Genomic DNA, 16589 nt, shown 5'->3' with positions numbered 1-16589 from the left:
CAGATATCAGACGAGCGGTCAGAGATCAGACGAGCGGTCAGACATCAGACGAGCGATCAGAAATAAGACGAGCGGTCAGAAATCAGATGAGCGATCAGACATCAGACGAGTGGTCAGAGATCAGACGAGCGGTCAGACATCAGACGAGCGATCAGAAATAAGACGAGCGGTCAGAAATCAGATGAGCGATCAGACATCAGACGAGCGGTCAGAGATCAGACGAGCGGTCAGAAATAAGACGAGTGGTCAGAAATCAGATGAGCGATCAGAGACCAGCGCTGCTCATCACGCACCTGGATCTTGTGGAAGAAGATCTTGTCCCAGACGCTGTCGCAGCGGATCACGCCGCGCTTCACCTCCAGCCCTTTCCTCTTCGCAGCGAAGTTCAGCAGCCAGCGCTTCAGAGAGGTGTTGGCCTGACTGAAGATCTGAGCGACGACACGCATGTGCTCAGTGTTTTATGGGTTCATTCCATCGGTGTAATGGTTTTTCTACTGTCCAGACTGTATTTTCGATCCCCTAACCCTAAACTTACCCCTCACACAAAACTACAGGCATTATTTCTACATTCTCAAAAACACACTGTTTAGTTTGCTTTCAAGCCATTTGGCTCACAGGATCACAGGAAGTGTAAACCTCATAAACCACGTTCGTGTTGCAATACTCATGTTATTATACACATTTGTGTCCTCATAAACCATATACATGCCTGAAAGGCCTGTAGACAGACACACACACAATGTCAAGAAACTCAAAATATGAATATATTTATAATTCGATATACACTATTTTATAAACAGCAAATATTGTCTGAATTGAGCAATAAACCATGAGTCGCTGATCAAACACCTGAAAACACACGATGAAGGTCAGAGTGCTGCACATCTGCTGTGCAACCTAAAACATCTAAATTAACGAGTTAATTTAAGTCAAAAATATGATTTAAAAATATGATTTAACACCTAAATACTTCAGTTTATTCCAACAAAACTTATTTTAGCCCTTGTTACACTGCTGGTGTCTGTGTGCATTACTCTTCAGGAATATGTTCAGGATCAGTCAGTTTGTGCAGGACTTTCATATGCAGACAGACAGAAAGCGGTCAGCGTCTCACCTTGTCATACATGCGGTTCAGGAGCCGCGGCACCACTGGAAATATGGTGGGCCGGAGAGCCTTCATGTCGTCCGAAAGCAGACGGATATCACCTTGGAAAAAGCCAATCCTCCCGCCGTGGCAGATGACCACCGCCTAGAGATCAGGAACAGCAGACTGAGCGATCAGAAATACTGCGAAATATTTGACTGCACTGACAAACTCCAACTAAACTGATCTGACATAAAGACTCTATTGCCTTATGTAGAAGAAATAAAACAAAAAGTCTTATAATGGATGAATTGTGCAAGAGTAACATAAACCCAGACGCTGTCGCAGCGGATCACGCCGCGCTTCACCTCCAGCCCTTTCCTCTTCGCAGCGAAGTTCAGCAGCCAGCGCTTCAGAGAGGTGTTGGCCTGACTGAAGATCTGAGCGACGACACGCATGTGCTCAGTGTTTTATGGGTTCATTCCATCGGTGTACTGGTTTTTCTACTGTCCAGACTGTATTTTCGATCCCCTAACCCTAAACTTACCCCTCACACAAAACTACAGGCATTATTTCTACATTCTCAAAAACACACTGTTTAGTTTGCTTTCAAGCCATTTGGTTCACAGGATCACAGGAAGTGTAAACCTCATAAACCACGTTCGTGTTGCAATACTCATGTTATTATACACATTTGTGTCCTCATAAACCATATACATGCCTGAAAGGCCTGTAGACAGACACACACACAATGTCAAGAAACTCAAAATATGAATATATTTATAATTCGATATACACTATTTTATAAACAGCAAATATTGTCTGAATTGAGCAATAAACCATGAGTCGCTGATCAAACACCTGAAAACACACGATGAAGGTCAGAGTGCTGCACATCTGCTGTGCAACCTAAAACATCTAAATTAACGAGTTAATTTAAGTCAAAAATATGATTTAAAAATATGATTTAACACCTAAATACTTCAGTTTATTCCAACAAAACTTATTTTAGCCCTTGTTACACTGCTGGTGTCTGTGTGCTTTACTCTTCAAGAATATGTTCAGGATCAGTCAGTTTGTGCAGGACTTTCATATGCAGACAGACAGAAAGCGGTCAGCGTCTCACCTTGTCATACATGCGGTTCAGGAGCCGCGGCACCACTGGAAATATGGTGGGCCGGAGAGCCTTCATGTCGTCCGAAAGCAGACGGATATCACCTTGGAAAAAGCCAATCCTCCCGCCGTGGCAGATGACCACTGCCTAGAGATCAGGAACAGCAGACTGAGCGATCAGAAATACTGCGAAATATTTGACTGCACTGACAAACTCCAACTAAACTGATCTGACATAAAGACTCTATTGCCTTATGTAGAAGAAATAAAACAAAAAGTCTTATAATGGATGAATTGTGCAAGAGTAACATAAATAGTAATATTAATTTAATATTAAAATATAAATATTTTCCTGTTTATTACTGTGAACCCAGCTGACAAAAATGCGTTCTAGGAACATATACATATATATATATATATATATGAAACAGTCTGTGCTGTATAAAGCACTACAAGGATCCAGTATCTGACCGTCCGTAATACATGTGTTTCATAATTTCATGTTCTCTCAGATCAGTCCAGCTGTTTAAAGTGCATTAAGGAAACAAACTGGCGGCTCCTTTAAGAGACAGAGATCAGTGGGTCATATAAGGACTGCAGCGTCTGAGAAAGAGGAAGCGTGAGTTTCTGTGTTTGTGTAGGTGTGGTTTCATGCCCTTGTTAGTGTGCACTGCTGACACAGAGCCAAACTGTAACCTGAGCAGAGCTGGAGTTTGTGCTGGAGGGTGTGAGTGTGTGCGTGTGTGTGTGTGTGTGTGTGTGTGTGTGTGTGTGAGCTCTAAATGAGCCAAGCTGAGCTACTGCATCAGAATATGTCACGGCAAACACAGGCAGACGTTTTCTCACATGTGTCTCACCTCAATCAGCCTCTCGAACATGTGAGCAAGAGGCAGGAAGGAAATGAGAACATCGTCTTGGTTTGGAAAGATCACCTTCTGCAGAGGCACAAATAGAAAGCGCAGCGGTTAGTTAGATAAGTGCCAGTCAGCTCAATGCAGAGGGGATTCGAACACAAACCACTCACATCGGTCACTTTCAAGAAGCCGCCGAAGTCTGCGATGATGTTCCCGTGGGTCAGCATCACTCCCTTCGGGTTTCCTGAAGGACAAACACACACACGTTACTGTGAGCTAGATCAGATCAGCTCACTGATGAGGAGGTGACGTCTGCTTCACATCAGCTGCTGTTTGCTGATTTTACTGAACAAGAGCTGAACTAATCAAGTGACTCTCGAATAGATTAAAGCCACTTGGCTGTAAAATCTTGCTCTATGGCATTACAGATATAACAGCCCTTACGGCAAAAATATATATTTCAAAACATACAAAAAATGGCCAAAATATATTTACGTAAACATATTTTCTAACAATATAGATTTTGGCCACGTTTTGGTAATTTTTTTAAAATATATATTTTAAAATATATATATTTGCCCTCAATATATTTCATGTCACCTTAATTTGTTGTCTACAACATGAGTGACCACTTTTCAATTAATATCAGCAAGAACATGCTTCAAAAAATTTAATATTACAATATATGTATATATATATATATGCATATATAAAAAATATTAAAATGAATATAAAAGTACATAAAAATATTATATTTTTATATGAAGCTGTCTCTTTTCCCCAAGTTTAGAACTTACTGTAATCAAGATTGGAAATGCATTTTCTTACCCCTGAAATACATTCTGAAATGTATTTTGGCATACAGTATAAAGGTTGAAACTAAATATAGTTTCAAACATGTATTTCATGGAGCTTCGACATCTTCAACACTGCATGTTTTGTTTTAAAAGCGTGGAACTGCACTCAGACAGAAGTGAGAGATCAGTAATTCTTCCTCGTTCACTCCCTTCAGTTCTTCTGAAAAATACTCTGAGTTCTTGAGATAAACAAAAGACAGCTCAGACGAGAAGCTCTGTGTCGACTCGCCTGTGGTTCCGCTGGTGAAGCACACGATGGACAGGTCGTCTGGTCCAGGTGGCTAAAGGAACACATGAACACATGAACACATGACCACATGAACACATGAACACATGAACACATGAACACACGAACACACGACCACACGAACACACGAACACACGACCACACGAACACACAAACACACGAACACACGAACACACGACCACATGAACACACAAACACACGAACACACGAACACATGAACACACAAACACATGAACACATGACCATATAAACACATGAACACATGAACACATGAACACACATCATCAAGATCAAACGACAGAATCAGTCTGAGTCAACTGCACAGGGTTAAACAGTCTCAGCTTGGGAAAAGTCCTGAAGTTCTTCACAGACAGACTAGCAGCTCGGGGAACATTTAATCAGAGGAAAACTACAGTCTGATCAACACACGAACACACGAACACACGAACACACGAACACATGAACACATGAACACATGACCATATAAACACATGAACACATGAACACATGACCACATGAACACATGAACACACATCATCAAGATCAAACGACAGAATCAGTCTGAGTCAACTGCACAGGGTTAAACAGTCTCAGCTTGGGAAAAGTCCTGAAGTTCTTCACAGACAGACTAGCAGCTCGGGGAACATTTAATCAGAGGAAAACTACAGTCTGATCACTGGGCACCAGGTGTCCCCTGACTAATCACCTGACCAATCCTGCGCAGTGAGTGAATCACATGACACAACATTTGTGACAAATAACAGTGACAGTGAAAACTTATGCTTTCATAATGCTACAGTTCTTACAAACTACACTGACAAAATGTAACATGTAAATGAACTGGTTTTATTCAAGTCAAAATCATTATTTAACTTCACTGACTCGACTGAAATGCATTAACTTACACCAACAAAACTACTTTTATGGGTTAAGTCAGGTAGAAATGGCAGGTTACCACTTTTTATAGGATGTTTGTTGAAGAAATTTTCCAAAGAATGAATTTCTCAGCATAAGTCTGCTCTGAGCAGCGTCTGTGTTTGTGATCGACAGCGCTAGTGAACCCTTGCTTGCACACTTACCACAGGTTTCCTGTAGTTCTCTCGACCCAGAGCCTAAAACAACATCGAGACGTCAGTCAAGACTTACTGTAGACCCACTGGAGTCATCATACACTCTCATTTTACAAACGAGGCCTCAGTTCTTACAGTTTTTCTCGATTGCTAACACACTATGACTGATTAATTTGGCCCAATTTTCCAAACCATTCATACAGTTCTCCAAACAACGACACACTGCGAAAAATGCTTTTTTTACTTAGATTTTTTGTCTTGTTTTCAGTCAAAATATCAAAAAAAATCTAGAAGGATTTTCTAGACAAGTAAAAATTATTGTCTTGTTTTCAGTCAAAATATCAAAAAAAATCTAGAAGGATTTTCTAGACAAGTAAAAATTATTGTCTTGTTTTCAGTCAAAATATCAAAAAAAATCTAGAAGGATTTTCTAGACAAGTAAAAATTATTGTCTTGTTTTCAGAAAAAACAAGTCAAAATTAAGTGACTTTTTGCTTATTGTCACCTATATCACCCAATATAGCTGAATTGCTTCATGAATTGTGTTAGCAATCGAGAAAAACTGTAAATAAAAACAGTAGTGGTTAGGGGAACAAATTAAAATAAGAAATATGATTTCAGCTTACATTTAGATTTTGACATGTTTTAGCATATTTTAAACCTAGTTTTGTCTCATTTTAAATGACTTTAAGGCGTCTTGTGTGCTGTGTGGCGATCCGTCTCACCTCCACATCTCGGAGCGACCGCACGAGCACGCCGCTCTTCTGAGCCTCCTCCAGCAGCGGAGCGTCAAACACATCCATGAGGACGATGGTCTTCAGGCCCGGCGTCTCTCCTCTCTGAACGTTCTCCAGGAGCACCGCGGCTTTCTCCGCTTTATCACAGATCACTGTGGAGATCTCCGCTGAAAAACACAGTGTTCACAGAGCGAATACATACAAATAAATAAACCCTTTTTAGCATCTGTATGATTCCACGAAGAACCTTCAACGTCCACGGAACCGCTAAAGGTTCTTAATAGGGGAAAAAGATTAATCTTTACTTGTCACACAGTTTCTGAAAGCTGACACTCAAACACCAGAAGCACACACCAAATCTGCGAAACCTTACACTAATCTCAGCCTTTGACTCCGTTTTCAATTTCATAAAACACTTTTTGCAAAACGCAACACACAGTTCTCTGTGTAACACACACAAATATAACAGGATTTAATATTATGTCAGAGGTGTTTGCAAATGTTAGGTTTTGAGACGTGTTTGTGATATTTTCAATGCAGCGCTTCATTTTGCAAGAGATGTGAGGTATTTTGCATTTTGTGTGCAGTTCTTGGATTTGTGTGTGAAGTTTTGAAAACAAGAGGCAAAGTTGGAAAGTGTGTAAGCAGCTGAAAATAACTGTAAGGCTTGATCACTGGAAGGTTGTGGTTCTTCTAGTGTTTGGGATCACCTCTGTTGATGATGTAGCGGATGGCGTCGGGTCCGAGCGTGTCGTACAGCGGCACCACCACCATCGAGTACGTGTAGCACGCCAGCTCAGAGATGATCCACTGCGAACGCATGACACGGAGCAGATCATCAGCTTCTGTTCATGGCTTCTGGCAGACTCGTGTTTGGGTGTCTGGTGCTTTACCTCAGGCCGGTTCTGTGCAAACACCCCGATGAACTGATCTGGACTGGGCTGACATCCCTGAGACAGCAGACCGGAGCCCAGGAGCTCGGCGCGGCTCAACACCTGCGGACACAAACACAATAATCATCACTGTGAGTTATGAACAATTACTGACGTTTATTTACAGTTACTTCTGATGTACTTGCATTCAATTCTGAATAGACTTTAGAACAATTCTATATAAAAACAACAGTCGATTTAACCTAATGTTAAGATGTATGTTTTTAACGTTTGTTTCTCCCTTGAAATACATTGGTTAATGATGTATGCAGTTATACACTGCAAAAAATGCTTTTCTTACTTAGATTTTTTGTCTTGTTTCCAGCCCGGATATCTAACAATTCTTAACTCAAGAAGGATTTTCTAGACAAGTTTCAATTATTGTCTTGTTTTAAAAAAAAACAAGTCAAAATTAAGTGAGTTTTTGCTTAGAACAAGCAAAATAATGTGCTACTCTTATTTCAAACTAAAAAAAAAAGATTATTTTGCTTGTTTCAAGAAAGACAATAATTTTTACTTGTCTAGAAAATCCTTCTTGATTTAAGAATTGGTTAGATATCTGGGCTGGAAACAAGACAAACAAATCTATATTATTTATTTGAAAGAGCAAAGAGATTAAAAGAGCAGTTTGCTTTGAAGGCAAATGAAATGTAAAAAGTCCTGATTCTAACACAAACCCACAGAAACAGAAGCTGCTGCTCTCTGTATTGTTTTCTGCTGTCTCCTTTCACGCGAGTAAACTGCACGAGCTTATTTCACAACATTAAATGTAAAGATCTGTACACCCGTCCACAGAGAGAGATCAGGACAGAAGAGAAGCAGCAGGTGTGAACGGGGATGTGTCTGCGTGTGAACACACAGTGATGTCAGGTGTGAACGGGTCTTATACGCACCTCTCTGTAGGACAGCCAGGTGTAGGGCTGATTGGGGAGTCTGGAGCCTAAAAACGGCCCGTCACCTGCTCAAAACACCAGAGAGAAGTCAGGTCTTTCACACTCATCCTCTTCATCTCATACAGCCTCTGTTCTCTTCTCTCAGTGCTTCGAGAGCAAGAGGATCTCAGAGAAATCTCCAGCCAAAGGACTGCAACGATTACCATTAACTGTCTCTCCTGCTCACCAAGGCTGCTTTTACATGATCAAGAAATATTGTTACAAGAACAACAACTGCTTTTTATATTGTAAGTGAAATTGAAATTTTAGAGCATTATTAATAACTATATTTATTTATACCAAACACCCCTCTGAGTATAACTCAGCTCATGTGTGTCCAATAAGACAATATAACCAGGAACAGATGATATTCAGCTGCTGCTGCGACACTGAGGCCTGGGCTGTGCTCAGCTGTTACCCATAATGCACTGCTCTTTGTTCATCAGGTGATTTGCATGACTCTGATGGGTTGTGCCGCTCACCGGTGATGTGCAGGCCGCGCTGGAACACCTCGTACATGGTCTTGGCGTCCTCATGATAATACGAGAGCAGCGTGGAGCTGTCGCCCATCATGGACCTTCGAGCGCCGTCCTCCATCTGGAAAACATCTTCTGTAAATCCCAGGCAATAAGCGTATGAAAGGTGCATTGTTGAATTGGTCGTCTAGTACTTGTTTGCATTCGTGTTTGCATTCATATTTGCATTCTGCTGGATTGTGTGCAACGAGAACGTGCTCGCTTCAGTGCTTTCATCTGTGATCATAACACTGTTGTTTGCATGCGCAGAGCTTTCCACAGGCTCATAGTGAAGGAAATATTACCACTGTCACCTCCTGAACCACATTCGAAGAGAGAGTATGAGAATATATACAGTATGCATATATGATGTTGTTGTTGTAGGACGCTACAGTTGGCCAGCTGCTGAGAATGCTTGGCTTATGCAAAACCTCAGATCTGAGCCGGATTTGAACACACAGGACTCAAAAGGAGATCATCACAGGACACAGAACCAGTCTGAACATGCACTCGCGTTTAGTTTGATGATTTATTGTTGAAGTGATAAAAGCATAATGTTGGAGCTGCATGAATGAAGCCTCTCTCTGTGTGAGTCTGTTGTGCACACTAGTGAGGGAGGAACTCATGTGATGAACACCTCATGATGATTCATAACTAATGCTCAGCCATGTAGATCAGAGCTTCTCAGGCTTTTTACTGTCAAAAATGACAAAGCGTAGTTAGAAATCATTTAAAATAATTCAATTTCATAACCCCAGTAACTGAATGTTCTACATGGTTTATATTTTTTATTACCATTAAATTAACATGACTTCTAGTTTTATTACTCATAGCTTCCTGTTAATTATTTTTTAGTTAAACTAAATGAAAATGATGAACAAGATAAATGTTTCCTTGGAAGCTAGCTGAAATAAAATGAGTGTTTTTTGTTTGTTTGTTGGTTTCTGTTTTTTCGGTTAACAATAATTGTATTTAAAAGTAAACAAATTTGACTATTTTAGTTTTAGTTAATTATAATAATTCAGTTTTTTTTCACAATGAGCCATTTACATTTATATAAATCTTTTCCAGGTCTAGAACCACATGTTTAAAAGTCCAGAATATGCAGGCTGTCCACGAGCATCTGGTTCCTCATCAAAAACAGAACTTGTTGAGGGAACGAAATTCAAAAAGATATATGATTTCAGCTTACATCTTGATTTTTAGCTGCTTTCATTTATTTTAAACCTTGCTTTGTCTTATTTTTAATAATATAAAATCATCTTTGGGCCCTGCGTGAGATCCAGAGGGTTTTAAGATGACGTCTGTTTGAGCAGCAGCATGATTCTCGTCACACGTTTGATTGGTCGGCTCTGATCACCTGATCCGAGGTTTACCTGCACTTCCTGTGACTGCAGCCGGAGGTCGCAGGGCGGCGTGATGGGCCGTGGCCGAGTGGAGATCCAGTAGGCCAGCACAGCGGTCAGAGCACCCAGACCCAGCAGAGCCGAGGTGGGCAGAGAGCGGAGGAACTGACCCAGATCATCCAGCTCAGGCAGCTGAAGACCCAGCAGCAGATCCCGAGACTGCATCTTCTCCACAAGCGTGGAGCTGAGCTCTGACACACACACACAAACACACACACACACATCAGACCAGATTCAACATGCATGATCATGTGTAAGGATAAATCAGAAAGCACAAAGTCACAGTTTGTCTGGACATCAACACAAACAGACAGCAGCGCTCGCTTCTTTTGACGGATTAAACATGAACATACAGTCTGCAGTCTGACCCAGACACCCCTGAACACACACACACACACACACACACACACACACACACACACTCACTCACTCACACACTCACTCACTCACTCACTCACTCACACACCTGAGAATGCTTGGCTTATGCAAAACCTCAGATCTGAGCCGGATTTGAACACACAGGACTCAAAAGGAGATCATCACAGGACACAGAACCAGTCTGAACATGCACTCGCGTTTAGTTTGATGATTTATTGTTGAAGTGATAAAAGCATAATGTTGGAGCTGCATGAATGAAGCCTCTCTCTGTGTGAGTCTGTTGTGCACACTAGTGAGGGAGGAACTCATGTGATGAACACCTCATGATGATTCATAACTAATGCTCAGCCATGTAGATCAGAGCTTCTCAGGCTTTTTACTGTCAAAAATGACAAAGCGTAGTTAGAAATCATTTAAAATAATTCAATTTCATAACCCCAGTAACTGAATGTTCTACATGGTTTATATTTTTTATTACCATTAAATTAACATGACTTCTAGTTTTATTACTCATAGCTTCCTGTTAATTATTTTTTAGTTAAACTAAATGAAAATGATGAACAAGATAAATGTTTCCTTGGAAGCTAGCTGAAATAAAATGAGTGTTTTTTGTTTGTTTGTTGGTTTCTGTTTTTTCGGTTAACAATAATTGTATTTAAAAGTAAACAAATTTGACTATTTTAGTTTTAGTTAATGATAATAATTCAGTTTTTTTTCACAATGAGCCATTTACATTTATATAAATCTTTTCCAGGTCTAGAACCACATGTTTAAAAGTCCAGAATATGCAGGCTGTCCACGAGCATCTGGTTCCTCATCAAAAACAGAACTGGTTGAGGGAACGAAATTCAAAAAGATATATGATTTCAGCTTACATCTTGATTTTTAGCTGCTTTCATTTATTTTAAACCTTGCTTTGTCTTATTTTTAATAATATAAAATCATCTTTGGGCCCTGCGTGAGATCCAGAGGGTTTTAAGATGACGTCTGTTTGAGCAGCAGCATGATTCTCGTCACACGTTTGATTGGTCAGCTCTGATCACCTGATCCGAGGTTTACCTGCACTTCCTGTGACTGCAGCCGGAGGTCGCAGGGCGGCGTGATGGGCCGTGGCCGAGTGGAGATCCAGTAGGCCAGCACAGCGGTCAGAGCACCCAGACCCAGCAGAGCCGAGGTGGGCAGAGAGCGGAGGAACTGACCCAGATCATCCAGCTCAGGCAGCTGAAGACCCAGCAGCAGATCCCGAGACTGCATCTTCTCCACAAGCGTGGAGCTGAGCTCTGACACACACACACAAACACACACACACACATCAGACCAGATTCAACATGCATGATCATGTGTAAGGATAAATCAGAAAGCACAAAGTCACAGTTTGTCTGGACATCAACACAAACAGACAGCAGCGCTCGCTTCTTTTGACGGATTAAACATGAACATACAGTCTGCAGTCTGACCCAGACACCCCTGAACACACACACACACACACACACACACACACACACACACACACACACACACACACACCGAAGGACTGTGGACACGACTGACACCCACACCCTGTGCTCACTAAGGTCCTCTTCACTGCACACAGTTCTGACTGTAAAGAGCTGCTTCTCCCTCCCAGCTGACAGCAAACGCTCCCATAACTGTCACTAACTTTTTAAAAGTTTATATAAACGTTAGGACAAGGCTTTATTAAAATAATGTTTAGGAAACATTCTTATAATATTTGATTTACATTCTCATGATGTTGAAACATTCTTACAATAAATCACATTGAAACGTAACATTCTTATAACATTTTCAAAATGATCAAATGAAACATTCCTCTAATGCTTGCTTAACCAAGAAGAAACTTTCTTAAGTTTAAAAAAAGGATATTTTTAACATTCAGAAATAATGTTTACATTTCATAAATGGATGTTTTAAACGTTGAGAAAACATTGAAATATAACATTTTCTCATAACATTTTCAAAATAATAAACTGGAATATACATCTAATGTTCATATATCAAAAAGAAATGCTACTAATTCATTAAAAAAACTGTAGATTTTTGGACATTAAAAAAACATTCAGAAATAATGTTTTCATAACTTCTATGTTAGCAACACCTGGAACATATTTCTGTTAGCTGGGCTGATCTAACCCACAATAATGAGCTTTGTTGTTGTTTTGAAAGTTCTGTCATTTGGAAAGGGTAAGCAATTATTCTTACAGTGTGATTTAGCATTAAAATGAAGTATGAAGAAGAACTGCACACATGCTGGAATCCGGCAGCTTTTCTCCAAGTCCCTGATGAAAAACCAGCATATTCTGGTTAGGTATGTTGTCAAGCATGGCAGCTGGTTTGAGCTGATCCTTAGTTGGTCATGAGCAGGAGCTAGTTTCTTAGGACCAGCTTAAACCAGCTCAAACCAGCTGCCATGCTTGACAACATACCTAACCAGAATATGCTGGTTTTTCAACAGGGGAGTCCGATGAGGACATGCTGAAGCTGACCGTATCTCGTCTTTATATGGCATCGATCCAGAGTTTAATCTGCAGACGCTTCACTGGCAGCCGGTGAAATCATTTCAATCTCAAGATGATGAACTCATGCAAAACCATGAAAAAAACACTCAAACCCAATCACAGCAGCTGTGCCTACAGAAGATCTGATCTGTGTGTCTGCTGATCCTGAGCAGTCTTCCCATGAGTGTGTGTGTGTGTGTGTGTGTGTGTGTGTGTGTGGTGAAGACGCATGTGCAGCTGAACACTGATAAACTCAGTCTGAGCTCCAGTGATTCTGTGCTTCATCTCTGGACTTGATTGGTAAACACTTCTAAAAACGTCTAACATTCGTCAATATGCATTCGATTTCTAGCTGTCATCTGTGACCCGCGAGTCCACAATCTCTGATTGTGCAGTATAGATACCACATAAACCCTGCTGTAAGTGTGTGAAGTCGGTATAATAATCAGAGTAACTCACCAGCGTGGAGGAGCAGCGGAGTCAGACTCTCTCTCACACACCAGTCCACTCTAAAGTCGACTCTATCAGCTCAGCTCTGTTTGATTTGATCAATCACTCTCACAGAAATCACATCAACGCTTATTCAGAGATCTGCATCTGCTTTTACTGCAGGATTTCAAACATCAGCTGAGATATTTTCTTTGACAAAAGGAGTGAATGAAATTATTTAAAGTATCTGGTTTGAATCCTGTCTCACTGGTAGGTCTTTCAGGGTGGCCTGGGGAGGGGAGGTATCAAAAGCACATCAACTGGTCACTGGGGATCCTCAGGGATCAGTTCTTGGACCGCTCCTCTTCTCCATATACACTACATCACTGGGTCCCAACATACAGGCACATGGCTTCTCCTACCATTGCTATGCTGATGACACACAGCTCTATCTTTCATTTCAACCAGATGATCCGACGGTAGCTGCCCGCATCTCAGGCTGCCTGGCAGACATCTCGGCATGGATGAAAGAACATCACCTACAGCTCAACCTGTCAATTTTCAAGCGACAGCTGAGAACTCATCTCTTTCGACTCTACTTGACTTCATCCTAATTTAAAAAAAAATACCTTTGTCTTTCTCTTTATTTATTCCTTCCGTTTCTAGCTTGTACTTATTTGAACAATGCCTAAAACTTGGTATTACAACCACTTCTTGTGTCTATTTGCCTCTTTAAGAAGAATCGCTTTATGTATCCCCCAATTGTAAGTCGCTTTGGATAAAAGCGTCTGCAAAATGACTAAATGTAAATGTAAATCTAGATTCTTTAAATCAGTGAATGAAGCAACAAGCTGAGCTCTAAAACACAGTGCAGCTCCTCACTGCCACAGCCTGACGAGCCGCCACTCATCCTGCTTACAACTCAAGAATTTATGATCATCTAAAATATACTTTAATGTCATTCCTGCTGAAGCTTGTTTGTCATGCATTTAAATATATTGGCACATTTGTAATGATGAAGCTGCAATAAAACATTTTTTTAATTTTAATATCAAATAACACACTGAAGTTATAATCAAGTACTTTACATGTGCTTTAGTCAACATGTCAAAATAAGTGTACTTCAAAGCACAGCAAAAGATTATTGAAACATAATGATCTGAAATGTAATTTAAAGTAAAACTTTTAATTGTACATGATTAAAAAGTGCACATTTTAAAAGTGTACTTTAGTGTTTAGTTTTAGTGTTTTTTGTTCACTTAAATGGCCTTTGATTTCATTGAATTTTCTATCATGTGCAAGTACAGTTTTTAAGAATATTTACACTAAGTGCACGTTCAGTACAGTTCAGCGCATTTCTGCACTTTTGCTCAGTTCATACAAATACTGGATAAAATAACCCATCTGTAATGACACAACTATTTTACTTCTTAAAGCATATTTATCATTTGTCTTGCCTCATTCATCATCATAGAATTCATTTCTCATTTGTCAAGGAATCTCAGGAGACCGTCTCCATCATAAGTGATGCTCATACGCTTCAGAGGAGAAAGAGACTGATGCAGTAACACTTCAGACGAGGGAACACATTCACTCTTTCTCTCATTAAACTCCTCACCGCTGCTCACTGATAGTAAGTAAGGTAGCTGTTGTAGTGCTTATGTTTAGGTGTTGGGTTGGGTTAAGGGATCTTAGAATATGGCCATGCATTAATATCTGCTTTATAAGTACTAATAAACATCTAATATGCTAGTAATAGCTAACAAGCAACTATAGAATAGTGAGAATTGGTCCCTAATCTAAAGCGTTACCAGTAATTATGCTTTATCAATAATACACACGGCTCTTCTGGTTGTTTCTGGAAGCAAAACTGCTGATGTTTCTATAGTAAGTAAGTATTGATTGTTTGTGGAGCCTTTTAAAGTCTATTTACTCATAGCTTCCTTTCTATCCAGACTGCATGACGGTGATTGAATTTAAATGCACTCATAAATAACTGCACATAAGAAACCAACCACTGTAATACGGTAATTCTTATTCACAAACAGCCTACAGAGGCTATCTCTGGATCATCACGCATATCTCTCCACGGACGTGATCTGATGCGAGTTTATGCATCATTTTCCAGACGCTCTCCTAATGCACAAGCGTTCATTCATACGCTGTCGATTATCAAAGGATTATCAGCTGTAACAAGAGTATGAGAGTGTTTCTTAAGTTGGTCTAAAGTATCGTGTCTGGCCTGAGAGAGACACATTACCAAAGCTATTACACTGAGAGAAAACTGCTATCAAATGCTTGACACTGGATAATGAATCCACAATCATCTGGAGCAACCAGGCTGAGCTGAATATTAATACTCAGATTGATGGCGTCATGTCAAGTGCTCAGATCAGTGTCCTCTGCTGTGATTCTGCTGACTCCTCTGCTTGATAAAACTGCATTTGTGGGTTTGGTGCTATAGTCATTAGACGAGCTTCTGCATGTATGTTCTGCAAACGGACATCCAGAGCCTCATACAGCTTGTGAGCAGTGATGATTGGCTGCTGTCCATCTTGAGGGCGGGGTCTGGAGAGTAAGGCTCCGCCTCCCCTGCCCCTTCCCCACAAAGGCATCACTAGCAATTAGCTTGCGCTGTCACTGGAGATTACGGCCTATTAGTCCAGAAAACAGATGGACGGGAGTAACCCTTGCTTTCCATTGGCTGTTCAGAGTCTGTCCACCTTTCCCTCCTCACATGTGCTGACTTCCTGAAGATATTTCCTCTCATGTAGGTCACGTCTCCTGCACTGTTGCCCTAAACTACTAACTCTATCTGATTTAACCCAGTTGGTAATCAGTGATGGCAAATAATATTTTTTTCTTGAATAAATGCAGTTCATTTAGTGTTACTTTTTGTAAAAAGTGACTTGCAGATGTTTCCATAAAGATATATTTCTACCTTTTTTGGTATAAATTAACATATTTAGGAGGTTCAGTGATGTTAAATAACAAGCAGTTCATTCAGATGTCCCCGTTCTTTTTAGTGTGAGGATGAACACGATCTGCACTGAACACAGTGTAACTGTGCAATTAATAATTAGGTAACACTTTACGATAAGGTTTAATTATTTACAATACTTCTACAGCATTTATGAATCTCAGTTAATGTTAATTGCAACATTTACTAATACATTATTAAAATAAAATTTCATATGTTACCTTTTTAATGTGAACTACAGCATGAACAAACAATTCACAATTACATTTTCTTATTTAACATTAATAAATATTATGAACAAATGCTGTAAAAACATATTGCTCACTACTAGTTAACTAACAAGATATTACTGTACGCTGACAGAAATAATAATAATTACTCAATCCACCTAAATGCACTAATTTATATCAACAAAAGTCATTTTATGGGTTAGAAACAGGTCGCCACTTTATACAGTCTGCAAATAGCCAGAAATAATCAAAATGAGGTTATTTTAGTGACCACACACACACACACACACACACACACACACACACACA

General features: G+C 40.1%; 1 protein-coding gene across 6 annotated transcripts in view; it reads right to left on the bottom strand.

Moving 5' to 3' along the window:
- Window positions 1-16589, bottom strand: part of LOC107603247 (long-chain-fatty-acid--CoA ligase 6-like) — a 24021-nt gene that overhangs the window by 3636 nt on the left and 3796 nt on the right. For 2 of the 6 annotated variants that reach the window (XM_016296002.1, XM_016295996.1), the window contains exons 2-13: window positions 11185-11405; window positions 8309-8423; window positions 7788-7852; window positions 6856-6957; window positions 6673-6772; window positions 5951-6129; window positions 5235-5267; window positions 4138-4189; window positions 3222-3295; window positions 3055-3132; window positions 1115-1249; window positions 294-428 (exon numbers count right to left, since the gene is read on the bottom strand). In XM_016296002.1, the coding sequence (XP_016151488.1) occupies window positions 294-428; window positions 1115-1249; window positions 3055-3132; window positions 3222-3295; window positions 4138-4189; window positions 5235-5267; window positions 5951-6129; window positions 6673-6772; window positions 6856-6957; window positions 7788-7852; window positions 8309-8423; window positions 11185-11379 (1263 nt within the window). In that variant the 5' untranslated portion in view covers window positions 11380-11405. The other 4 variants (XM_016295997.1, XM_016296001.1, XM_016296000.1 and 1 more) reach the window with 4 other exon arrangements.

Source organism: Sinocyclocheilus grahami, unplaced genomic scaffold, assembly GCF_001515645.1.
Source record: "Sinocyclocheilus grahami isolate Dianchi unplaced genomic scaffold, SAMN03320097.WGS_v1.1 scaffold343.1, whole genome shotgun sequence".
Taxonomy (NCBI): Eukaryota; Metazoa; Chordata; class Actinopteri; order Cypriniformes; family Cyprinidae; genus Sinocyclocheilus; species Sinocyclocheilus grahami.
This window is presented reverse-complemented; position numbering and strand designations above follow the sequence as displayed.